The sequence below is a fragment of the Clarias gariepinus genome, chromosome 4, assembly GCF_024256425.1.
Source record: "Clarias gariepinus isolate MV-2021 ecotype Netherlands chromosome 4, CGAR_prim_01v2, whole genome shotgun sequence".
Classification (NCBI taxonomy): domain Eukaryota; kingdom Metazoa; phylum Chordata; class Actinopteri; order Siluriformes; family Clariidae; genus Clarias; species Clarias gariepinus.
In genome coordinates this window covers 14504476-14532266 of record NC_071103.1, presented here as the reverse complement: position 1 = coordinate 14532266, position 27791 = coordinate 14504476, and the positions used below count along the sequence as shown (strand labels likewise).

Sequence of the window (27791 nt, the reverse complement as noted above, 5' to 3'; positions counted from 1 at the left end):
GAAGAGGAGAGGAGGGGGCACAGGAGAAGGGGGAACTTGAGTGTCGTACGCAGTTGCACAATGTTCATCTTTACGGCTCCATCAGTGCACGCGAAGCTCACGCAACATCCCTGCGTTCAGCGTTTCGCCTCACTCGTCAATTAGCTGGAGGATATATACTGGCGTGATAGAAAATATCTCGGTAAGTCCTGCGTCGTTTTATCGTATTTTATAAACCGACTTGGAAATGGTTATTCTAGCTCCTTCTCCGACTTTTTTTTTTTTTTTTTTTTTAAACCACCGCGTTGTTTTATTGAAATAATTTTAATACGTTCACATTTAGGCCAGGGTGAACAGTTACACCGCGGTTAGTTTGGTTTAAAACAATTCGACAGGAAATTCTAAACAGTTTGGCTGTTTCATTTCAGCACAGTGTATCTCCTGGAAGCTGAATAATTACAGTAGAGGCGTCCCATCCGTGCATGCCTAGGTAACTTCGGCATTTTTTTTTTTAATGTTGTGAACACTCACAAGCGTAGTGTTTTGCATGACCTAATGCTAAAGTCAGCAGCACCGTTATGGTCAGATAATATCGCTTATTTACTCACTAACACGAACAAACTGCACACGTTATTATATAGACTATACGCTGAGCCGAGTAGCGCGGCTCGACTCTCGTGCACAAGTAGCTCGCGCTGCGTGTTCTTCTCCACCGAGGTGGCGGAAACGCCATTGTAACGTTTGCTGCTAATTAATTACCCCGCGTTTCTCTGGCCCTTCTTCCTCCTCGCCGTGTTGTGTTCTAGTTTATTCTATTTTCGGAACACCAGTTTATATCTAGGTCAGAGAAATAGTGCAGAAACGCCAGTGGTTTTAAGTTCCTCAGACGAGTCGATGGCAATCTCAGTCCCTTTTCAGGAGCAGTTCATGGAGAACTCAATTCACTCAGAGGGAAAAAAAGCAGACAAGTCTATCACCCTATCTATATATCTGTCCATGTTGCTATTCTTGCATACAGGACGACTCAATTTAAAAATGATGTACACTTATGTCAGCTTTCAGCACTGTGCTCCTTGGCAGAGTGATGGTGCCAGAATGAATGTCTATAATTTAGTATCATTTGATATATATATATATAAATATATATATATATATTGGCCAAGGTATGTATGTGTTCTGAGAAACTATTTCGGGAGTCTAATAAAGCCTGCTTTTTATGGCACTGCTATCCTACTGAGGTAATATCTGAAATGTAGTATCTTGCCAAAGGCTGTATGCACTTGACGAAGGAAGGACATAAGTGTCTCCTTCATGCAAATGAGGACTACTGAAATAGACCTGAAGAGACAAAGTGTGAAAGTGAGTTAAAGAGGACGAGAAAGGCGAAGAGGTGATCGCTTGTTAAGTAAATGCGTGCGCTGGTAGAGATCAGACCAGACGAGAGGGGGAGAAGGGAGGGGAGCGCAACATAGTGGCTTCGAATGACTTCAAGAATGTCTGAGGTCATTTATGTATTTGCCAAAAAACATTAGCAAAGATGTCAGCATCACTGCCATTAAACGAAGGTCTTCTGTCTTTTCTAAAAAAAAGGGATGGGTGTCTGCCAGGGGCCGTACCTTATTCCACTTCTTTAATCAGTTGATCTTGGTCATCAAATGAATATTACATTTGAATCGTATTTATCTGGAAATGAGCCCCTGTGTTTTTCAAATAACTTTGAAAACCCCTTTATTAGCGAGCTTATAAATACTAAATGGTGCAAATAGTGACTTTTACTAAATATTTCAATGTTACTAGTCAGTTTATCATTATTAGGTTTCAGTTTACAGTTTGCAATGAAGGGAACTGTTTTCGCTATTATGGATAGTAATAAAATGGATAGAGAGAGAGAAAGAGAGAGAGAGAGAGAAAGAAAAAAGCATTTGGACTCTTAGAAGGGTTAGCACGCCTGTGGCAAAACCTTGAGAGGAAGGAGGTACAAATAAGATGAACGATTGTGGTAAACTTTGAAAAGCAGGCATAGTTCCCAGTGAGAAAAAAGAAAACCCCTAAAATACCTCTTTTCACTTTGCTCTACAGCGTACGTATGTACACACTGGCTCACGCTGCTCTGTGCTGTCTCTGTTTTCCTCAGGCCATTTTTCTTTTTATCATTCCATTGGGATTATTTTCCTGGCAGAAAAGTATACTCTGATATTCTCAATAAATCAAACACATCTGAATCTTTTCTGCAATGAATTAATATAATGCTCATATATTTTCACTATGGGGAGGTCCTGGATGGGTTAGCTATTAACCAGGTGCTGTTTTATTTATTTAAATGCGCACAGTGTTTGTTGTTATTTAGTGACTGTGCCTCAGAGTGATTCAAAACGTACCATGTCAACTTTGTCGTTCGACACCTCTAGCGCAGATCTAGATTCCATGTCCTGGGTTGTATTAATGTGTTCTTTACCTCAGGCAATAGGCTGAGCTGTGGATTTTATGCTTCCCCTGTGGAAGCTAATGCACTGAGGTCATCATTCAGGATTGTTCTTAGAAATTAGCTCACACAGTGCAGTAAAGCACCTGCCTTTTGGAGAACTAACAACATAGTTTCAGCGGACTTTTCTATGAAGTAGTCAGGGAGAATTTTAGTGATGACTCGGTCGCTGGAATCACTATGGGAATGTAGTTTAATGAGACATAAAGTATAGTGCTATTGTCTAATATGTTTTATACAACCATTAGTTCCCACCGAGCAATCTGATTAGACGAGAGACATTTCATGAGTTGTGAAAATGGACAGTAACACTATTGGCACATTTAACTATATGTATTACTCCACATCACAGAGTGTTCCAATAACCGTTAATTACACCCATTGTCGGTCGCAGCATGGACGAAAGTAAGAGAGAGCATACTGAGGAGAGAGCAGCTGGCTGCCGAAAACCACATTTAAAACCAGTCACAAAACCAGGCACTTTCAGGAAGAAAACATAGCTGATAATGCCATATCATCTTAAACAACACTTTGACTCCTTAATAATTGCTTATAAGGGCGTTTTCACATTGGGGATCTGGGATCGTTTCTAATTACATTTGACCCCAAAGTCTTCTTCATTTTGATCAGGGGGAACACTATCGTGCTAGACTCGGGAACCGTGCCCAAATCCGCTTGAAGAAATGGTGTTGGGCACAGTACAGCGTACTCGGGCACAGATCTATAGTAGTAGATCGCTGTTTAGACACGACATCCTCAGTGCCATCGGTCTCCTCCGAAATCTCAGTGTGCATGTAGCAATGTGATCGCTGGCTAGCGAGGGAATAGAGAGAGGGATAGCAATCATTCATGTGCACGGAATCGCATCTGAAACATCGGTGGTCTTTTATGACAACTACAAAGTTAACTAGCATCTAACACAATGGCAAATTCCAAATTGCTCTTTAAGTGATTGTACTGTACATCTTTTGGAATTCAAGCCCGGAACCCGTAATTTAACGCAATAGATATTTTAAAGCGAAATAAGTGGAAATATAAAGGGAAAGTGACTCAGGCTCCACCCTCATGCCTAGCATGTTTGCTCTTGTGTGATAAAAAAGGTGATAAAGTTTTCTTTAATTCTATAATAGTGATTAGTATTCCTAATAATTTTGTTTTCTTTACTTCTCTATTCCAGTAGGCCAGGAATATAATGAAAGAAGACAGCACTGAGTTGGAGCTTTTACATTTTTGTTTAATAAGCACTTATCTTCATACTTGGACCTGGCATCATCTTAATTAAGTAGCTCAATATCTCTGCCCCCCCCCTGCCAGTTTGTTTCTGCACCGAACATCCAAATGGATAAAAGACGGAAGAATGATTTATCTACGCCAGCACCAGAGAGAGAAAAAGCATGTGAGGAGACAGAGGGTAGAAAAAAAACGAAAAAGACCAAATCAGAAGAACTGGATTTCCTCTCCGAAGGAACTGATGGCCAAGATAAGCAGCTGCAAGATTTAACGATTAGAGAGGCTGACCATTCAGAAGATAGTCTGAAAGCAAAGATCACACCTGGAGCAAAACGAACCAAGAAACCCCCGAAGAGCCTTGAGAACTTCATATGCCGACCTTCTGTTCGGGTGTTTCAGAGGCCTGAATCTATAGGGCAAAGTGTCTGCAAACGAAGAGATGGTATAAGTGCTAAAACTAGACTCTACAGTCAGTTATGTCATCCTGTTCAAAAGAAATGTAACACTGACTCAGTGGTAACAAAAGACAATTCAGTGGTGACAAATACTGATCCATCAGCACTTTCTCCCTCCTCTCACATTCCTTCTAGTATCATGAGTCTTGCTTCAGACACTGCGAGTACAAGGTCATCTAAAAAGGTTGGAGTCATTTTATATTTGATTTATGTCTGAAAAAAACTGGTAAAGACTAGAATGAAACAAAAATTGCTTTTTCAGGGTAGAGTAGGAAATGTAATGTAATGAACAGCACCATGAAAATTATGACATGAAATTATGCACTCGATAGTCTTTTGAAAAAGTGAAATTATCCAGTGTAATCTACATTACAAATGTTTTGTGACTTTGGAACTAAGAGTTAATCTATTTTTGCCTCACCTACTTTCTCTGCCTGTTGTAACTTGACACTGTTTCATTTTTCTTTCCCTGTCTGTAAACTCTCTTTCACTCCCCACCTTCTACTGTACTGTATGTCACATTTAGTCATTTTTTTGTCAGTATTTGATCAATTGATATACTGATACTAATACTCATCCTTCAGTCTTGCCCTGTGGTCAGGCATGTTTGTTTTTTCTTCTATATGCCACACTGAAAATTAGTAATTTAATGGATAATAGAAGAAACCTAGAAAGAAAAAGGAAATTTGGATTTTAGGTATGCGCAAGAGTAGTCGTGTATAGTGATCTTCTACTTATCATGCATCGTCTGTTTTGACAGGTTCTCCCAAAACAAACTAAGAAGACAGATTTAAAATCAGATATAACACTACAGGAAACCCCACAGTCAACCAACAAACTGTCAGTTTCTCACAAGATAACTCATAATACTCAAATAAAGCAGACATACTCCTCCAAAAATTCTTCTGATTCAAATTCCACTTCTCAACAGGACTCTAACCCACAAGAGTGCATTAACGTTTTTAATGAGGACAAGACACAGCAAGGTCAAGCCAGTCCAAACTCCAGTTATGGAAATCCAAGTGGAGCTAGTTTACATACTGTGCCATCCAAACTAACATCCTGCTTTCAGAAAAATGCCACAAAATGCAACGAAAGCAATTCAGAATTGGCTTCACATTGCAGTATCCGTTTGAATCCAAAGAAGGGTGAGAGCTGTGTGGATGATTCCGACAATGCTGATATCAGAGGAGTGACTAATGAAAAGAATAAACACCAAAAATCCTCCATGCAAGAGGCAAGTCCTTGTACAAATGACCTGTCGGAACACCCTATGTCTTTCCAGGTAGCTGATTCCCCATGTTCCAGGAAGTGCATTGACACCACATCAGACCTGTCAGAGGACAGCAGAGGAAGTAATGGACAGAATGAAAATAAAGATCTAAATTGGACTTCAGATACGACCATGAAATCCCCCCAAAATCCTGCTTTTGAGCATAAAACTTATGGCAGTGCAAGTGGATCGGCTAACGATGAGCATGGAAAGCAAGTCAAGTTTGGTACAAGTCAAGAGCAAATTAAAGTACATCGTTTGACTGACACTAACAACTCTGTAGGGTCTACAGTAAATCCCCAAGTATCTCCTGCTCCAGTAAAATCTCTGACAGATGACTTATCCTCAAACAGCAAGCAGGACAAAAAAATGTCAAAGAAACAACCCATAAGAAATCTTCGTAGCAATAGGTTTGCAAACATGACCAGTGAATTTAATCACAGCTCTGTTTCCTGCAGAGTACCACACAGTGCTTTACAAAATGAATCTCAGTTTAATAGTTTTTCAAAATCATTGTCCTCACCTCAGTGTGAACAAAATTCAGATGAACAACCTTCCAAATCAAAACCCTCTCAAAGCTCAAAGAATCGCTATTCAGAGATTTCATCTCTAAATAATCCACCATCTCGGAAAAGGGGTAGACCAAAAACACACAAATCAGCAGTCCCGTTTCAGGCAAACAGTTCTCAAGTGTCAGTTGTTAATCCTCCAAATGATCAAAATACGGAAGATATAGAGCCGGAACATGATACGAAGCAGACAAGGCCTATGGCAAAAAAACGTGGGCGCCCTAAACAGTCTTTTTCTATCCAAACACAGGAAAGTCTGCCAGAATTAATCTCTAAGAAACAGGGCTCTGGGGACCTTAATATTACTCCCAAAGACAAAGCAAGAAACATTCAAAAGTGCAAGAAAAGCAAAAGGGTAATAATGAAGACAATCATTGGAAAGATCAATAAGATGAAAGTGAAAAGGAAAGATCAAGTGCTCACACAGATTCTGCTGGGACAGAAGCAATGTGACGATAAAGAAATGTCTCACGAAGGCACAGAAAGAGATGCATGCAGTTCAGAGTCTACTGCAACACACTCCTTATCTTCTCTTGTATCATCTTTCGGGGGTAAGCTTGGTTCTCAAATTAACGTCAGCAAACGAGGAACTATCTACATGGGAAAGAGGAGAGGTCGCAAACCAAAATGTTACACGACCTCCAATGTTTCTTCCCAGAAATCTCCGCAGGTGTTTTCAGACAATCCACAGTTTTCTCCCACGTCTACTTTTGCACAGCCACCATCAGGTACACAAAACGTTTCTGTATCAGGCTCCTCTAGCACACTTAAAAACATTGCAGCAACTTCATTATCTGGGAGAAGCTCACAGCTACGTTTTAGTACCCCTAAAATCAAAGCAACTTCTTTTAAACAACTCAGTGAAAATTCTCAGGCTCAGTGTGAAATAACATTGACGTGTAACAGTGGGGATGGAGTTAATGATAACGCCATATCAGACAGGGGTGAAAGGAATAACAGGCTGGATGAAGGCATGGGATTTTGCTCAGCACCAGCCACAGGCTCTGTATTCACAATGTCTGGTGTTTCTGGGAGTAATTCCTTTCATAGTAGGCCAAAGCCTTTTTCTTCCTTGCCTTCAGAGCACTTTTTTTCTCCACATTTGCCATTAGGCTCTGGTAGGCCACAAGATTCCAGTCCCTCGTTAGCATTCACAGACCAAGAGGCACACAAGTTTAAATGCCATCGGAAGGGCCATCACTGCCTAAGTCGAGAAAAGCTTAGAAGACATAAATATAAATGCAAGAAGAAGTATATACAACTCAAGGCCAAATGCCAAGACCCTGACTTTCTCGCGGATATTGATGACTTAGTTGTCAGACTGAGCAAGATCCGTATTGTGCAACGCATCCCCCGGACAAAGCTTGGAGATGACGTTAATGCATCAGGAAGAAAGACTGTAAAGGGCAAATGTCAATCCTATGATCTTCAACAGTGCCTACAAGAAAAAGTTCATCCCCCTGCCATGTTTCAAATTAACCTTAGTGGGTACTATTCACCACATTCTGCTCTGTCCTGTGAACCTCTTCATTATGTCAGAATGGCAAATATGAGAAGAAAGCACGGGTGCTCCACTGAACCGAGTGAACAGATTGTTTCACACTTCCCTATGATGCACAAACTTGGATACCCGTACCCAGGTGGTGGATTTATCCACCCATCCTACAAAGTACCATTTACAACCGCCTCGCTTGGGTTCGGCCTCTGTCGAGGATACCCATCCGGTGCAACGTTATATCCACTCCCTTTTCCACCATCATATCTGCATCACTATCCTAAGAACCCCATTATAAGCCCGTCTAAGTTCCACAAGAAGAGGACCAAGTTCCCAAGGCAAGACTCTGCAATTTGGGGACAGAACACATTTGGGGCATATCCTAGGATGTCCCCGCACTCCTCCTGTGACTGCTTCAATCCAGAGGGTGAGCAAAGGCAGAAACAGAAAGAGAAAGGCAAAGGAAGGCGGGATAAACATAGCATGATGACAGAAAGACAGCATGGAAATGATGCATGTTTTCGGCTTAATAATTTCACAAAAGACAATGAAAATTCAGGAAGCTGTTCATTTAACTTGCCTTCCCCCTCTTCGATTTTCTCACAAGTCCAACAGAAAGAAAAAACCTTTCCTTTTACACATTTAACTACATCAAGCCCGGTACAAGGAGGAGAAATGAGATGGTCAGACCATCAGCCAGCGTTTGGCCTTGGCAGCAAAAACCCAAACCAGCCCTCTGAAACACTTGAAACTAATTCCGTGGGCTTTGAGAATACCTCAAAAGGTCCAGAGACTGATGGGAACCCAGTATCAGCTCAGCAGTTACACAGAAGAGTGCAGCCTTTCTTAAAACATCCTATGCTTATTGGTGGGACACAAAGCCACAAAAGGATCACTAAGTCAAGAAGGAGTGAAGAAGTGACTCGGCTCTCAGATGTTCTGAAGGAACAAGCTAAGACATCTGTGCAAGAGTTATCTTTGGGGAATAAGAGAGCACCAGGTAAGAAGGTGGACATATCTGATTGTCATTATTAAAAAAAAAAAAATCTTTGTGAATTAAATATATATTTTTGTTTTTGTCTTTATTACACATTGTTACACAGGAAAGTACTTTGTGCAGTTAAATCAGAGCAGCTTGTATTATATTTAGGTGTCTTTCTGCTCATTTACCACCCACTGTTTAACTGGTGGCATAAGAAATGAGAGCACAGACTGCTTTTTTTCCTGTCTGTGTAGTTACTACTACAGATTTTAGCTGGCAGGCAAAGTGCTTTCAGACGTGTAAGCTCTTACGTATGTTTATCCAAGCTACAGATATGCTATGATATGTGGTGTCCTGGCACTCATTTATATTGTTAACTCTATACAGACCTGCTGAGTGCAGCATTCAATCCTTTTGTTTTTGTAATTATTTTGCAGTGATAGTGCTGTGTAAATGCAGTGCTGGATTGTTATGAATTCCTGCCTTTTGTAGCACTTCAATAAATCAAACAGCTTGCACACAGTAGCATGTAGTCAATTCCAAATCCTCCTCCGAACCCGCCTTAGTACTGGAACTGCGCTTTGGTTCTTTTTATTTTTCAGAAGACTCTTTTACTGCTGTTAATTATTTAATGAGTCCCTCTGAGACACCAGTGGAACGGAAGTACTATTTAGCTCATTGTTGTTTAAAGGTTTGGCAAGAAACAAACCTCAGCATGTGAGTAATGTATCTGAAAGCACTGGGTGGTGGATCATATTTGTGGCATTCTTTGGGTATTTCTGAGTGGAAAAACAGACTTGCCAGCCTTTATTATACACCTATGTTGTACCCACACCCACAGGGCATTTTATCAGGTTCATGCACCATGAACATGCACTGGAAAGCCCCATCTAAGAAACAACCACAAGCCTCCCTGCTGATCTTATTTGGGTGGAAGACCTTCCTCAGTACAGTATTTGTACTAACTATAGCACTGTGGCTTTTTTTAACATGATGTACAATTAATTGGACTTTATATTAAATATTCTCTCCATGTGGGTGTACTTTACTTTGTGTGTTACTTGCCCATGCTTAGTAGCTACAATTATATGAACAATATTTCTTCAATCTGATTGTAATTATTCTGCTCCAAGGATTCAATCAGACTACTGTATAACTTATTTGACACGCGCAAAGTGGTTCTGCCCATGGTAAACTGTTAACTGTACCAAAAATAATCAAAATAAGATTTTTTTTCTAACTTAAAGGTTAGAGTAGGCTTCCCATATATATATTTTTTATACCTTCTGTGTTATGATTGGTTGCAAGAATTCAGGCTCATTATGATTGGTTTGATGTTTTATTACGTATGAAGTGCAAGCCAATCAGTGCCGTTCCTAAGCCAGAGACCCAGTAGATAAAAATCTGAAACTAAGACATGTAGATGTTCTAATGGTGTTTACTAATTAAATAATGGAAGTAGATTTTCCTTTTTTGAAACTTATATTCAATTCACCTAATATTCCCCTTACGTTGGGCAAAGATACACAAAAAAAAAAAAATAAAAAAAAAAAAAAATATATATATATATATATATATATATATATATTCCAACAAGCAAGAAATTGTAAGTTATTTACATGATTAATTTTTGCCTGTTGGACGGGTTATCAAAGGCCTACACCACCCCTCTCATTCTGATCAGGTCAGTCTGTTCCTATTATTATGATTATTAATGGAATATTAGGGTCATTGTAAATGAACCTAGCATCAGTTTCCGATCATTGGACTGCTGTTGACTGAGTATTTTGCAGTGACATAAAGGTGATACCAGGGCCATTGCTGCTCTGAGAAAAAGTCTCCCACTTGACTCTGCACAGCGGTGGTCCTGTTGTGGTCTCTTTCCACTGAAAGATAGGCTAAAGAAAAGCTGAATGAAAAATTGACCTATATGATGACTTTCCCATATAAAATGACAACTCATAGAAAAATATGCCCATAGAGATAGAGGCCATATAGGAGATAGAAAGTATAGGAGTGGTGCCAGATTTTATACAGCCCGTTCTTCATGAGTGAGTTACTGTAGGTGACTCTTTTTTACTTTATGAGATACTTGAGGCCAGCCCTGCTGTGCCTTTTAAATGCTGCAACCTATAACTTACATTGAGTAAGATTTTTTTTGCTGAGCTCAAAATATCGTCAAACTATATAGATATATTTCAAAAGAATTCCTCTGCAAAAAAATATGAATGTTTTGTTTTTATAGTTCCAAAAATACTGGTTTTCCTATTAATATTTGATGAAGCTTTCCTTTGGAGACTATAAAAGCACTGAAACTTTGACATTAATGTCAAAAAAGCTAGAACATCTATAGGTAAATGTACTACTTAGAACCATTTGAACTTTTTTGTATATTGGCTTTAGGTTTGTGTAAAGGATAGATTTGGAAGTACCTTTGGGGCTGTTATCATGATAAAAGACCCTCCTATGAACAAGACTTGTGGCAGAGGTAATGTAGCAGTACATGCTTGTGACCTCTTTTTGAGAAATTTAGTTGTTTCAGAAACAACTAAATAAATAAATGTATAGATTATAAAAATAAAAGTATTAGGTAAATACTCTTGGTTGGTTTAAATAGTAGACCAAGTCTGTTTAAAAAGTCTGTAACGAAAGTAATGCAAATAAGATCGTAACTTTTTTATTAACTGACACAGGGTGTTCGATTTGCACGTTGGTAGAGTAACACTTCCTCTATATGAAGGCAATACCCAACATAATTTTAAGCAAGCAATTCATTTGCACCATCGCTGAACCCAAATCACGAATCCTCTGTGGCAATGTTTGCACTACAAACCACATTGCTCAGTTCAGATTTTTTGGGCAGGTCGATTTACATGCCATGATGGTTCACATTCAAAATTATAAGGGACTTTTATTTGGCTCTAATATGGACTCATCAGTCCTCTGTAACAGCCTGCATGTGCACATCAATACGTCTTTGCTTACACCATCTGTGCTAAAACCTGTCATGAGTTTGTGAAAACACTCATTCAAAAAATGAATGCAATTTCAGCAAAAAATGTGATTGAGATTTGAGTTCGTTGGCTATATTTGTTGAGGTTCTGATGATGGGAGAAAGCCAGATGCATCGTTTTAGCGGTGCTAACTGACATCAATGAGCGCCACATGTATGCGCAGAGGGAAAATTTCAATCTGCCCGTTCTCAATCAAGTCGCATGACAGTGTATCGGAAATGTATCAGATCCAATCTAAAAAAAAAAAAACCTTAGATACAGTATGTCCTAAAATTAGCTGTGTCACATTAGGGTAAAAAAACTGGAATTGAGTCACTTTAGGCTGGTATTGTGAATGTAGCCTTTGAAATGTCACATTTGATGGTCTTTCATTGTTTGTTTTCAATGCCAACTTCATAACATTTTTTAATCCATTTGTACACAATGCTGTTGTCAGTGGTGTCACCTCTGAAAACATTTTGTAGTGTAGTGGGATCATCAGCTATGACAGAGGGGATTTTTAAAGAGGATGCAAGAGTTGAGTTCAATGATGACGCAAATGGTGATAGAGATTATGTTGATTAATACCTTCGCATAGAAGAAGAGTTACTCCAACATGCACGGTTTTAACGACCTGTGTCAGTTACTAAAAAAAAACGTTATGCCCATAAAAAAGATACTTTATTTGAATGTCATTGGCTTAATTTGCTCTTCTTCTGTGATTGGTCCTTGGATGGTAACTGTAAATTGCTTGGATGGGCCTTTGCCAAAAGGCAAAGTATGTGCAAAAAGAGGACACTTGTGAGAACTTTTTAAAGCCTTGAAAGAAAAATGGGACACTAGCAGCATGCACACACAAGGACTGCAAATGCACTAGTTGGGGTAGAGCCAAAGGGAATTTATGAGGGTGTGCCAGTGGGAAATAGGAAATGGCCATATATTTTGCCCTAAAAGTTGCAATAACTCTGAATTTGACTGTATTTGGTTAATCAAGTGGCAGTGCACTTGATTATGATTTATTATTCTTTTTAATGATTTTGTTCATGATCTGAGTTACTCTGGGACGGTACTCTAAGTTGTCTTCTTTTAATTTTAGAAGGACCTTTTAATGAACGTAACTGATATTTGATTAAATGTTAAAACCAGAGTATTGAGTTGCATATCGGCTACTCATGCATTTTACTGGGAAGGAACGAGCTTGGGGTTATTTGCGGTCAACTCTATTCATGCACACAACCATTCTGACATTTATTTATTTGTAGACTTAGACATGACAGAGACGTAACAAGTCCCTCAGAACCGCTCGGAGTCGTGCTATACAATTCATCATTATAAATTATGTGCTTACTCTGTTATCTGCCTGCCAAGGAATGTCCATTTAGAGTCCTGCTATAGAGCTCCTGTCTGCCAGTGGCCAATATACACCATTCTGTTTGCCTTGGAAAGGTAGAAAGAGAAAAGTGCAGGCATTCAGCAGTGGTAAGGAAATGTGGTTGTGTGGGTGGGGGTTAGCCTGGAAATCTCCAAGTGAACTTTTACAAATGGCTGAGAGGGAAGAGCGAAGGGAAGCTTTTTTTTTGTGGAAGCCAAAGAATATATATGGCCAGAGTACATCTTCTAACTAGTTTCATATGTGCCTTAACACTTTCCACCCCGACATCTTTGGTCAGACCTCATTCTCTTTATCTCATCCCTTGTTGCTTACTTAACCTACTGCTGCATGCTTGTTTGTCCAGTCTAAAAATATACCTTTGCTATGATGCCTTGGCTGTTGATGTATTTACACGTACATGATGATGTGACAGAGGTAGATTTAAAGTGATCTCGGTTTGGCTTTTATCCAACCTAGGAATAGCTCCACCATAGATGTACAAAGAAACAACACGCAAGTCACATTACAGCACTATTGCCAGGTTGTTTTTCCTCACCATCTCATATGTTGTCTGTCTGTCTGTCTTTATTTGTCTTAGAAGCTTATCCTTCTGTCTTCTTGGAATGCTCTTAAGCAGAACTGAAATGTTACTCCCCACTATATTCCCTGATGTACGATTGTTTTGTGCTGTAAAAGAGGTATTTGATGGTGTGATTTCACAATTCTGAATCCTGATTTCACAATCCTTGTCCTAAAGATACAGGGTTTGCTGTGGAATGCATTTTAGTGCTGCTCTGTGAAATTGATTATGATTGTATCTAACCAGTAGCAAAGCCTAACTGGAGTGCATTAAATGCTTGTTAAAAATATAACTCTGGTCGCAATAACTTCACATATTACTTAAAAGCTGCATGTTGTGCAACTTTATTTTAGCGCTCATTTCTACCTAACACATTTGTGTGTTAAAGTATACAGAAAAGTATAGCACTTTTAAATGTAAATCTGTGTAAAATTTACAAGTTAATTCTGCAATTTTAAAAGTATAAATATGGTGATGCCAACCAATACCATAATGTGTTTGAACTGTTTTTAAATCAGGATCTCAAGATTCATTATTGCCAAGCAACCATGTTGTTTAAGACCAGCTTCAGACCAGCTTTGACTGTGCAAAATTGGCAATAAGTACAAAAAAAATAAGGACAGTAAGTTGCAGGAAGGACTCTAAATATCAAAAATGTTTTAGTTATATCTTGATGTATAAAGCTTAAGAGAGATGAGTTAGTGTAACATTGCAGAAGTTGCTCATATGGTTAAAACTCTGGGTTACTGATCGGATGGTTTGGGGTTCTATGCCCAGCACCATCATGGTGTCACTGTTAGAAACTTAACCCTGTTTGTCCCAGGGGTGCTGTAACATGGCTGACCCTATACCCTAAACCAGAAATATGTGGGGGAAAAAACAGGAAAATGTGGAAAAAAGAATTTAACTCTGCTGTAATGAGACTACGACAGAATATGACAGGGAATAGGACAGTTAAGCATTCCAGTGGCTGAGGGAAAGAAATTTTTCTAAAGCAGCATGTTTTAGTAATTGTTTTCCAGAAGGAAATGGTTGAAATATGATGTATGCCCTGTGGGAGTTGTTACTTGTGATTTCTGCAGGTCTTTTCCTGGTATGCCTGATATTCAGAGAAACAGCAGAAGAGGATTTTTTTTTTTAATATGGAAAATGTGAAATGTTGTGGGAATATGAAGGTTTTTATAAAACAGTTATAATAGTTGTTGGATATTGTTCGTTACTTAATCTCAATATATACTTGATACTTGATGTTTAGGAACAATCACTAAGTTTAACTAGGGCTTTTGCTGTCTGTTTTTTAGGTATTAACCAAGCAGGTGGTTTATCAAAAAAGCATCGCTGCAGTGATTCTTCGTCATCCAGAGAACGGGAAAAAGTTGTTTCAAAGGAGCCAAGGGGTTTTAAAGCCAAAAGGAGGCCCCTGATTAAGAATAAGTCAAACCATGTTCCCCAATCCTCATCACCTTTAAGAGATGAGCATGCACAGCCGGCAGCCAGAAATGTTCCTTCTACAAGTGCTAAGGTACTACAACAATTCAAGTCAGTAAAGCATCAGAATTCAGAGGGACTGGATGTCACAGATGTCAGCGGAGTAAAGAGAAGAGGACCGGGACGACCAAGGAAGAGTCCTAAACCCTCTTCTCCACCATCTTTGCTTTCTGGTCCTGAACTAGCTTCATCTTTGACTATAGAAAAGGCAGGAGAAGACGACAAAGATAACAGTGACACAGTGTTGGAGGTCATTGAGCTTGTCATTCACGGAGAGCAGAGGAGTGGGAAAAAAAGAAAAATTTCTGAAAGTGTGGAAAATGGAGTTCAGAATCAGAATGAAGAAACAGATGAGACAGAGACATCTTCCACTCACTGCCACATGTGCTCAGCACCCATTGGCCTGTCACCTAACCAAGTTGAAGACAGTCAACCGGAGCAGGCCACTGCCTTCTTACCAAATAAGAAGTATTTATGGGCAGGGCTTTATTCAGATGATTTTAAAACCGAAGAGTAAGTTCCCACACACATGTGCTCACCAGCCACTTTATTAGGAACACCTGTACACTTGCTCATTCAAGCAGTCACCCAAATACCTTTCATGTGGCAGCAATTCAGTGCATAGAGCCATGCACTTAAAGGTCAAGAATTAAATAACCGCTCTTTATAATGATGGAAACTATATTTTTCTAATCCTGGCTTTAGTGAGTCTGTGACACTATATAGCGTTACATTCCTGTTTTTGGCTGACAGGAGTGAAAATTGGTTTGGTGTTCTGATGTATGATCTAAGAAGCTTTTCTGTAAAGCGTGGTTATTTAAGTTACTCTGGACTAGTCTGTCCATTCGTCTCTGACCAGTTTATTTAGCAAGGCATTCGTGCATACTTAGTAGTCAATATTTTTTTTTTGGATGTTTAAATCATTCTGTGTTGTGAACTGGTGCAAGAAGGTGGTTTATGAAATATTTAAACCAGCGTTATGGCACCAAAACACCCATGCCATTGTTAGGGTCACTGAGATCACTTCGCCCCGCTCCCCCCATTGTGATGTGTTTGATGTAAACATTGAAGCTCTTGGCCTGTACCTGCATGATTTTATGTATTGTGCGTTTGCCATGTAATTTCCTCCCATAATAATTTCTTAAGTGTATGCAAGCATTCCTAATAAAGTGGTCAGTGAGGCAACATAAATTATCTAACACTTCAATCGCTCATCTTGCCTCACAGTAATTCACCTTAAACAATATATTTCAATAACTACTATGAATTATTTAGCTTCACAAGGTCCGCCAGCAGGTCTTAGATGTTTTTGTAGGGTTAGATAATATTTACACTGCATACAATTGTATCTAGTTTTGAGATAAAATTGGTTAAGATCATTATCAGTGAGACATTTATATTTTTTCTGTGGTTTTCTGGCTTTGTCAGCATTCCTGATCAGCCTCATCAGCTAAACATAGAGAATCTAGAGTACAATCCAGAGGACCATGAATATGGCCTCCTTCCTGCACCTTTACACGTGGGTGAGTCTTAGTGTATGTTTTCAGTATCAGAGTCATAATGAATCGCAAATGATTGGTTTTGTATAAATAGTATAAGTTCATAAGAACTTGAAAATAAAGTTTTTGTAATATGTTTTTTAGAACTTATTCATATGGGTAAAACCTTTCATTTAGACTTGTGCTTCCCTATATGTATGTTTGCTTATGTGTATCTGTGACAGGAAAGTACCTAAGAGTGAAACGGATCAACTTTCAGTTGCCCTATGACATCCACTGGCAATGTGCACGCAACAAGGTGCTTTGAGAAAAAAAAAAAACATTTCCAGGAACTTGACCCCTGCTGTATAGCATTCATAATATGTACATTTCCCCCCTCTCCAGGTATTTGAAAAACCTGTTACTCTACCAGAGGCATCACCATCAAGTAAGTGCGTGTGTGTGTGTGTGTGTGTCTAAAAATAACTCTGAGTAATATGGAGGACAAAGACACCGTTGTTCTTTGGCTGTAATGCAACAGTAAATCTGTGTTCTCTGTCATTATGGCTGCTTGATTACTTCTAGTGTGTGCATTTATTTATCCTGCCGTATCACAAGTGTGTTCTTAAATTTTTTTTTTTTTTTGAGCAACAGGCTTCATGAAGATTTTATTTTATTATTATTTCTTTTTTTAGAACCAATGACCGTGTCTCTGACTTCAGACAGTTCCTGTAACCCCCCAAACAGCAGTGTACCTCAGTCATGCTCTGATGATTGCCTCGACACGACGTAAGAACGTACATGCACTTTTACATAGTGTTTAAGACTTGCATGAACTCAGTTTTCAGGTCCTCCTTATCCACAGGTATTAGGAAACGTCTTGTGAAGAAAAAAAACAAGAAGCGGTGCACTTAAAAAAGGGGTGTTTTTTTCATTCCTGAATGAAGGGAGCGGAGGAAGTCAGCAGAGCCTTGTTTTTTCTTTTGACTGGAACAAGGCCGTTAGTACACTCTCACAGAGGAACACGCTGACTGTGCCAGATATTGATGAAACTTTTTTTGCTTTCACTTATATTTGTAAAAATGTAGAGTAATTGGAAAGTAGTTACTTCAAGAGCAGCTATCAAAGGGCGCAAGATCCACTTTTTGTTTTTTTGCATTTTTGGACATTCACATGGGTCCCCTGTGTTTGTTTACACTGAAAAAATACAAGGATCTTCTTTTTTTTCCTATTTTTATTTCATAAACATGCTAAATTTCCCAGGCATATCAAGATGATAAAGAGTAGTGGATCAAATTGTATACAGTAGCCCCTCCTTTGGCTTGACTCCTGGGCACGATTTTCAGGGAAATTTGGTTTCCTGTATTTTGTTTGGCTAGAAAAATGCACTTTCACAAAGAAGAAGTAGCTAATTTACATTTTAAGCTAAAAAGAGGGAAGAAGTACATTTAAACATTTTAAACATAAGTGAAATTGAATGAATTTTAGCGAGGCCAGAATGCATGGTTTTAGTTGGAGTTCAGTTAGAACATTAACAAACACACTTTGCAGACCTTTGAGGCTCATGTTAAAGTGTTAAAAAAATAAATATAAAATGGCATCTTCAAGTGATGGCTTTATTGCTTTAGTTCTACTTCTAACACTTTTATTGCTATTATATAATCTAAATCAAAGCATGATTTTTAGGCTCAGTGATGATGAGACTGAGTCCTGTGATATGGGCAGTCACATACATGTGTGTGAGGAACACCATCAGTGCCATCATCACCTCAAACATCAGGTGACATATCACCACATCACATTGTACATACTGTATTGTCAATGTTAAAATTATACTTATTCTGCTATTTATCCTTTTTTTTCAGTTACAGGACGAATCCAGTGACAATGAGAATTTTCCCTCAACCTTATCTAATGAAGAGAGGTACCAGACGAATAGATTTTCGCAGACTCATAGTTCATGTGTATTTCCGCAGTTTAAACTAAAAACCAAATCGCTTTCAAGAGCAGAGGACTCAAGACATGTTTTGACTCAAGACCACCAAATACTATACCAACACTGAATGTGTACTGTAATTTGGTGACACGTCTACAAGAAATATATGACAGCTTCAGAGTGCTTACGTATGTGGCACAGTATATAGAGTGCTCACGGTTAGGAAAGTCCCATTCAGTGTCTGCTATATACAGTACAGTATGTACAACCACTACCGTTAACTTTCTGTAGCGAAAATAGATTCAGGTTGTAATCAGAACTTTAACGATATGTTTGGCTGATATCCCTGTTATAGTATAAAACTGTAGTTAAAAATGTAGTGTATAAACAAATTTTATACTTCATTTGGGGGCCTGGGGTGATTTTTTGAGATTAAAAATGACTTTCGTTTTTATAAAATGAAAGCCAAATACTTTAAGGAACAGGATATTTTCAGTAAATGAATTATGGGTTAATAGATGCATTTCATTAAATGTTTTATACTAAAAGAGTTAAAGCTCTATTTTCTCATTCTGTGTCTCTTGTCCCTGCTGTATTGTCATTTCAGGACCTTTGTAATGAAACACGGCATCTTCCTGGTGAGAAATTACGAGAAGATGAAGGCAAGACAGGCGTATCTTCTGAGAGAGGGCGCAAGGCAGCAGGAAAATGAAAAGGAGGAGGACAAAGTGAGCAGCCAGAGTGAGGGTAGAGACCTTGGAGAGGATCCAACCATCAAGTCAGGTCTAGGAGTGTGTGTAGTTGTTGGCGACGTGTGCATGTGTGTATGTATTTGTTATTTATTTGGCTTGCATCATATTCATCATGCTGTAAAACATTTCTGTGTTACAATAAGCAAGCATCCTTAGTTACCCACATGCTGAGAATGCTTATCAGGAGTGGAAAAATCCAGGAATACAGTGTTTGTTTAGCTTGTTTGCGTTCTTGTATGTTGATTTTGATACTCATGGTGGTCACAGCTTCTCAATACAGATGTGGTTGCATAGTGTGATTACACTCCTCTCGGCTGTACCTGCCATTTTGTATGTCCCTCATCTGTCTTTTGCATGTTGTAGGTCATAGCATTGGATGTTGTGTATGTAGACATTGGACATTGATTGTCTTGCATGTTCAGTCAGTTTTAGTGGAGTGTATTTTGGCCATACACTACAGGTCACAAGTTTGGACACAACTTCTAATTTCATGATCTTTCCTGAGTTTTATTTCTTTCTACATTGTAAAACAATACTGAAGGCATGCAAAATGCAATATGCAATAATCTCTTTTAAACAGTTGATATTAAGATGTGTCTGCTGCTTATGCTCTGTAAAACCTTAACGGCTCTAATCTGAGGTTTTGTTGTTAATTAATAATTTTTGAGGTTGTTAACTCTAAATGAACTTCTCCCATGCAGCAGAGGTAAGTTTAGGTCTTGCTTTCCTGTGACGGTCTTGTTGACAGTTAGTTTCATTATTGTGCTTGATGGGTTTTGCAAATGCACTTGACAATACTATTCTTGTAAGAACAATTCCGAAAGATCTTAAAATAATGATTGACTGTTGTTGTTATTACTTAATTTCCTAATGGTATGTGTTTTATTTCACAGTTTTTGAAAAAACTGAAAAAAAGAAAAAAAAACAGTATTGTTCTAGAATGTAGAATATATGCTTGACTGGTGTGTCCAAAGTTTTGACTGGTTTTGTTTACCTTTTTCAAATTGTGTGTGTTGTTCTACATGCCGCAGACAGGTGCCCTATCGAGCGGAGGTCATGTTCTGAAGAAGGGGTGCGCGTAACATTCCAAAGCAGAAATCTCTCACAGACACTCCAAGAAATCTGGGACGGGATTGTTAGTTGCAAGGGTATGTTTGCTGACTGAAATGAGCTAAGAACTTGGATAATAACATTGATAATAAGTGAAAGAAATTTAAAAAGATCTTTAACCCTTTCCTTTTCTTTGCCTATATCTGGCATTGTCTTCTGCATTTTTTCTACCTGTCTCTCTGTTTTCCTCTTTGTCTTTTTCTCCTTCTCTATCTGTCTTCCTAACTCTCTCTCTGTCTCTTTGTGCTTCTCTCTGGCTTTGTCTGTCTCTGACCACCAGGATCATCTGGACAAAACCTCAGTGATCCTCTGCTAAACCTCTGCTCTAGAAAAAGGTGTGCTTGTAAACACACTATTGTTACGCTCCACTAGATGGAGTAGTTTCGACCTTTCTTTTTTGGCATGACAACATCTGTGTGCGTGTGTGTGTGTGCATGTGTGTGTTAATACTTTAGGTCCGACTCTGCTCTAGTGGACCTCAGCATGGTACAAAAGCAGCTCCAGTCAGGACACTATGAGAGCCTGGCGGCCTTCCACTCGGACATGCTGACTGTGTTTCACTGCGCAGAGGTCAGTGTGTCCTGTGCCTTTCTCCTCCTGCATTTATCCTCTACACAGAAATGTGCCATTTTAGGGTCCTGAGAACTCACTGACTCTTTTAGGGCTGCCTCTATGTTGTGGGTGTTGATAGTTTATAATTTTTAGGAACACATATTTCTCTCTTTTTTTGACTCTCGCTCTTTGATGTTGTGATAGCTTTGAGAAGAACTAAATTTAATATGCAACATTAGGTTTATATATAGGTTTATATATAGGGCTGTGATTATATACCAGGCTATACCCGTACACTGTGATAAAGGCTAAGATATTGTAGATACTGTACACAGATACTTTTATATACACCATTCGGCCGTAACACTAACATCACTGCAAGGTCAATTGAATAACAATGTGTGTCATTTAAACCGACCGTTTATTAGATTGGCAATAAACCGGTGACATTGGCACCCAAGGACCATCCGCGCCCACAGAAACCAAGGGCCAGCCTGTTTGGTCCGATCCTACAGAAAAGCCAATGCGGTGCATACCACGGATAAAAGTCACGCTGATCACGATAGAAAGGCACCAGAACTGTCAGCGCACCACAACCTGGGGCTTAGCAGGCAAAAAGTTAAATTTTATTTATTTTTTTTTTCACTGATTTTCTCCATATTTTTAGTCATGTCCAATTCCTCCCCGTCAATAGGAGGCTCCCACATCAAGCTACTACTACCACGCAGTCGGGAGGGCCGAAGACTATCACGTGTTTTCACCGAACCACGTGACTTTACTGACCCCTTTTTATTTCGAACCCATCTCTCACGGTTGGGAGCGCCGTAACTCTTGCTGGACAGTGCTATCCGCTCCGTTCGCTTGCATGAGCTCACAGACGCCCCTGGTTGGTCTCGCGCACTAATGCTAACAGAGTTCGGCGCCTCATAGACAGAGTGAAGCAAAATTTTTTTTTTTTTTTAAATGAGGGGAGGTAGAGGAAAGATACATGGCGGAGGCAGAGAAATCCGTAATCGGGTAATCAGCTCCCCTGCTGTGTCACAGTGTGCGTCTCTTACTGGTATAATCAACATCCGTGCACGTGTGTACTATTTACTATAACACTGTGTCCACGTGTGTGTGCGTGAGACATATTTTATTTTGTGTCGGTATGCATGTGTGTACAGCGCGCATGTAAAGCAAAAACAAGTCTTATTAGAGAGGTTAAAGATCTATTTTCTCTCTCTACTCAAGGCTTAGTCTGCTCTTTGCCTGCTGTGTGTGTGTGCGAGTGTCTGTGTGCGCGTGTCATTGCCACATGCCACACACACACACACACAGACACACAAACCCCTTCCTCTTTACCTTCACAGACACACACACTTTCTCTCTGTTCTACACAGAAACACTGCTTTGTCACAATTCTTTTTAAAGGTAAAGTGCAGGTTAATTTTATTATTTTATAATTTTATTTTTTATTTATTTACTTTACAGCAGTGATTCCATTAGTGTGTTTTTAAAAATTTTATTTGGTTTACGAGTGTTTTGGAATACAAGCTCGCTTATAATCCAGGGTTCGCTGTATATATTTGGCAGATGTAAAGCATACATGTCTATGTTTTTTGTGTTAGACCATTTTAATTTTATTATTTTTATAACAGCTTAAGGAGCAACATGTTTGTGCACTGTTTTTATTCGATTCATTGATTAATAAGGCGATTAATAAAATAATCGTTAGTTGCAGCCCTACTTTACAGCAGTGATTCCGTTGGTATGTGCTATTCATTATATTCATATATCATTAGCAATGTTCTTTGCTAATTTTTTTTTAAATAAGAAAGAGAGAAGAAAGGTTTATTATATAAGATGAGAAGGAGCAGATGGGAGTAGCTGATTTTTCCTGTTCTCTTACTTTAGATTCATACACACACATATACCAGTGGCGGCTGGTGAAAATTTTTCCTGGTGGGGCTGATGTGACAAAATATTTCTTTGCTTATTCCAATATAAGAATTAAAATCAACAGTCAGACGATGATTACAATTAACAGTAATGATTTAATCTCCTCCTCAAAATCACCAGTTTCACAGATAAAGTAAATGAACAAATTTCCATTGTATAATACGCCATGCATGCTTAAGAGTGTATCAAATACAATAATCAACATCAAAAGGTATGATCAGCTGGATCACCTTTCAAGCAAAGTTGCATCTCAAAGTGGTTCACACAAAGAAAAACAGTTTTAAAAATGCAGTTTAACACAACAGTCTAAAACGGGTATATTAATAAGGATCTCACCGAATTTGGTGGAAACTGCTCTTCGTTCGTTAAGTTCGCCATCATTACTCTGATTGACCGCGCCTCTCTCTGATTAGCCGCGCCTCAAAAGAAAAAAAACTTAAATCTCGCGGTATTTTCTGCGGCTTGGGGCAGAATTTCCAGCGCCCCAAGACCATAAAATTCTGAGAACCTGATTGGCCGCATATTTATTAATTTACCCTAGCAACAGCTACATGACTAGCTATTTGGCTGCACTCAGGGGCGCTTTTTCTCAGCGCCCCATGACAGAAACGATACAAGTCTGTCTGTGGAAATTCACTGGTGAATGAATGTCACTAGGTGGGAAATGTTGTATATGTTATTCATATCGCATGTAGGCACATACTGGTGGGTAAACCGAATTTAAAAACTTAATTTTTAAAAATATATTTTACATTTTTAGCCCCTCTTATCAGGGAGGGCGGTGCCCCAGCGCCCCCTATGGGCCGGCCGCCACTGACATACACACACAGCGCCTGCACGCATAAACCGAAACACTTATCTGTCTGGATTTATTTAGACTTTTTTTAAAGGTAAAGTGCATGTTAATTTGGTTTATTTTTACTTTTTATAATTATTAATAATAATGAATTTGAGTTTACGTTATTTCTTATGGAAAAATTTGCTTTGGTTTTGGAATACAAGCCCACCTCTGGAATGAATTATGCCCATAATTTAGTGGAATCCGTAAGGTTCCACTGTATTTTCTATTTACACTAACTTCTAAGTGATACCAAAAGTGATCCCAAACTTTTGTGTGGTAGTGTGTGTGTGTGTGTGTGTGTATATATATATATATATATATATATATATAAATATACAAACAGACAATTGAAGTATATTTAATCAGTTTAAAAAATATATATATATATTTTGCCCATTATGTAATAGTCAGTCTACCCTACTACAGTACTATGTGCTGCTTAATGTCGTCAGTTTTGAAAAAGTCCTTTGGTAAATTTGAGTTAAATAATGGCCAGTGCAAAGACATTATTATTTTGGTTTGTTACTTTACATTTAAAGATATGAGAATCAAAGAGATGATAGCCGGTCACATACTATTTATCTGTTTGTGTGTTTAAAGAAGCAAAAGAACTCAACAGCTTCTAGTCAAAATGTTGGCTAGTTGAATTTTTTTAAAGGACAAAACTCCTTGTGTGAAGAAGATAATGACTACAGCTAATTTAAGTCATGCTCTGAAGTTGGGTGCCCCATCTAGCCTTACATGAAACAGTGTGCACTTAATGAATAGTACAGTTGCGTCTGTTTATCAAAAGGTTTGATCAATCTTATCTTGCATTGTCAGAAATACTACGGCTCCGAGTCTGCAGTCGGGCGTGATGTGAGTCAGCTGAGGGCCATATACCACAGAGCTCACCAGGAAGCTTCAGCCCACATCAGCAGCTTCCTGTAAGAGATTAGAAGCCACGCCCACACACCTACCTTCCAGGGCATATTGTGGTTGTGGTTGTGACCATGGTAACACAAAGGCATGATGGGGCCTTCAAGAACAGGCAGACTATGCCCTTCAATACCAAAGACCCGTTGTGTGGTGCGCTTACACAGGCACTGAGCGTTAAACAGGTAAGAGCCACAAATAAAGGGAAATGCACAGTCCCAAGTATTTGTGAGGAATACAAAGTATATTTACTGCATGTGTAAGCAAACTTTTTTCAAGGGTTTGTTTGTACCTGTTAGGATATTTAGCGCGGTTATGTGAAGCATGAACTGATCTGCTGTGGTGCAAACAGTAAAAAGGACATACATACAACAGTACAAAGGACACTTCATGGATCAGAGACTTTTATTTCGCTTGCTAATAGAGGCTCACGATGGAACCATTACTCAAGCTTTCTTAAAGTCCTTCATACCTGAGCTGTTGAGTTTCGGAAATATGTGGTGTGATGGCAATATGTGTAAGCATTTCATTAATGTTTATGAAGACATTGTGCGATGATAGCTCTCACATTTCTTTTTTTTTTTTTTTTAACAGAGCCCTGCTGGATGGGATGCTTGCTGAGAAAACAATTAAGACTCACAGATCCATAATAATTCAAAAAGGGTGGACATTTCACAGAGGAGGAACAGACTGCTGATCTAAAAAAAAAAAAAAAAAGACAAACACTTCTCCATTCCATTTTTCTTCCACTTTTATATCCTGTCTGTTGCCTTGTTCAGATACGTCTTCAGTATTAAATCACAAAAATAAAAGAGCATGGGGTGCATGAAGCTGTGGGAAGGGGAAATGCTGAGGTTGTTAGTTCACCCTTGGCCAAGGACATGAACAATCATTATATATATATTTTAAAAATTGTATATAATTTTTAGTTTTATTATTTATAATGTGTTTTCTTTACATTTGTATTTACATCATTTGCCTTGCCAATGACTGCACATAGTACCAGTGATATAATTTAATGTGAGATGTGCCTAGTAATAAGCAATAATTAGAAAGCAATAAGCTAATTCTTTTGATTGTCACTATAGTACTTTTTAAACTCCTTTTATGCTGCCCTCTAATTTTACACACCAGCCTGAGAGGTGTTGTTGGGCATTTTCCTACGTACATCAAACTTGAATGAGGTGGAATTCTTTAGTAGGGAGAAATAAAGTATGCATTGGCAGGGGTTGGGACCCTTATCACCCTGAGAGCCAAACAAAAACAAAGAAGCATACAGTCCTGGAATAACATACAGTTTCAAACACACTCCCAAGAAAACATTTCCCTTTTTTGTACAGTCTTCACAGTACTGGCAGAGCAAAAGAATTTCTATTCCCAGCTTTGTTCATCCATGCTAGCACTTATTGCTGGCTGGCTTCCAGTTTCCACCAGGACTTGGCGCAAGCTACAGTATTTTTCCCCCTGCTGTGGCAAAATCATTGCTTCTCAAAACGTGTCTTTACATTTGATATTTTCAGTGAAGCATTTTCAGTCGTTAGAACAGAGACACTGCAGACACAAAGTTCTCACCAGATATATACTTGTTCAATTTTCTTTTTCCAGGTTTGCTGTGTTAGACAAATGTGAACCTGTCCCATAAAAATAAAGCTTTTAAAATGTGAAAGCCTTAAGGTACAGATGAAAACGGATCAGTATTTGAGTTTAGCTATATATATATATCAATTAAATAGGAGTGGAGGTTAAAGGGGAGTGAGATAGAAATAATGCACAGCTCTTTAGCTTCCTCGGCTAAATGAATATTTTTCTCAAATGTACAAATGCATCTTTTAATTAAGAGCTTTCAGTCTTTATTTCGTGTACAGTGCCGTTTAAAAAGATTTTACCTTAATGTAAATCTATGCTCAACAAGTAAAATGGTTGCGATTAGGGTCCAAATCTGTGTAATAAAATAAGTCAGCAACCAGTTTATGTATAAAATTTGGTTCCTGCACAAGTGGCCCATTGTGACTTTCAACTCAGAACAACAAAAAGTGTCATAAATGTGTAGTGGTTCGGTGAAAAAAACTGCTGAAGCTGAATTTTGGCAAAGAGCCAAAACAATTAACTGTTGAGTTTCAGTTAAACTTTTTTCAATGTTTTTCTCTGCCTATAATCAACATTCCTCATATTTAAGCATTCATAAATATACATTACTGTGCAATAGTCTTGAACCCCCATTTTGCATATTTTGCTTTTGGAAAGTTAGACTTTCTCATATTTTTAAGCAGTCTTGAGGAATAGTTCTCCAGGCTTCCTAAAGCACTTTTTAAATTTTTGTCCAGTCCCTGTACCTGACTAGTTGTGGAGGGATGTTTTTTGTTTGTTAAGCCACACGGTGACCTACAGTATGAATCATTTAAGCATAAAAAAAACATCTAACATTAGGCGTGACTGTGATAAACAGGTGATTAGAACAGTTATACTGGTGATGCCGGAATTTAAGGGTTGGAACAGACGAGAGGGGAAATGAGGGCTGCTGCTGAGGTGGTTACATAAACAACCAATTTTTAAATTGTATCTTTAGGCATTTTGCAGTCTGCTGCGGTGAAACATTGTTCCAATTTCTTTAATCTGTATCACTTAATATGACTAAATATGGGGTGGCTTTTGCACAGTACTGTATATCACCAAAACAGGTAATGTTAAAATGTGGTTTGTATTGTATCTTCCTGCCAAATCAATTTGTGTAGGCAGCCAATTTAACAAATGCTAGTAGTGTACCTAAAGACGTTTAAAACCTTGTGAATGTCAGGCTTTAATCTATTTTTTGAGCTATGTCCCACAGTGAAATGAACCTAAACCTAATCAATTCAGTTTCTTATCAGCTACTGGTAAAAAATGTTTACTGTTGCTATTAAAACGTAAAGGTTGTTTTTTTTTTTTCATTCATAGAAGTAAAATAAGAAATTCACTTGTGGTTGGGGGAAAGGTTAAAGTTTCACCATGTGTTTGGTTTTCTTAAGCCACCACATATACAGTACATGGCTCAAGCTCTTGGGTTCCCTACCCCTGATCTATGATATAGTGGCTGCTCAGAAGCTTTTTATTGAACTGTTTAGGGTTTGTGTTTGGTCTTAATAAATGCCTCATTTATTCCTGTGTCCTGTGTGTGTCTTTGACTGATTTTACCCACCTTACTACCCCAATCCAATCAATGATGAAGAACACAGTGAGACTGCTTAGCTGTCGATCAGGTTTCTTGTAGAATAGCAAAACATTTTTAGGAGAATTTTTTTTCATGTTATTTTGCTCAATTCGACTAATATGACACTTAGAAAAAATCCATATATACAGTCTAAGTGGACTCAGAACCCTGGATATTGTAT

The 27791-nt window shown here is 38.6% G+C and overlaps 1 protein-coding gene across 9 annotated transcripts; it reads left to right on the top strand.

The window, feature by feature from the left end:
- The first annotated feature begins 9 nt into the window (after positions 1 to 9).
- On the top strand, positions 10 to 27558 carry LOC128519891 (histone-lysine N-methyltransferase ASH1L-like). Of its 9 annotated transcripts, none has more exons than XM_053493841.1 (16): positions 10 to 181; positions 3642 to 4330; positions 4907 to 8483; positions 14712 to 15411; positions 16327 to 16421; positions 16622 to 16695; positions 16782 to 16824; positions 17072 to 17165; positions 18063 to 18156; positions 18242 to 18300; positions 18920 to 19095; positions 20096 to 20212; positions 20455 to 20509; positions 20630 to 20744; positions 24331 to 24608; positions 25018 to 27558. In XM_053493841.1, exons 2-15 carry the CDS (start codon positions 3800 to 3802, stop codon positions 24436 to 24438), a joined length of 5838 nt encoding a protein of 1945 aa, XP_053349816.1. In that variant the 5' UTR covers positions 10 to 181; positions 3642 to 3799; the 3' UTR covers positions 24439 to 24608; positions 25018 to 27558. The 9 variants fall into 9 exon arrangements, with proteins under 9 accessions (XP_053349816.1, XP_053349815.1, XP_053349817.1 ...); XM_053493840.1 differs by having other exon boundaries at positions 3639 to 4330; XM_053493842.1 differs by lacking the exon at positions 20455 to 20509 and having other exon boundaries at positions 3639 to 4330.
- The last annotated feature ends 233 nt before the right edge of the window (positions 27559 to 27791 follow it).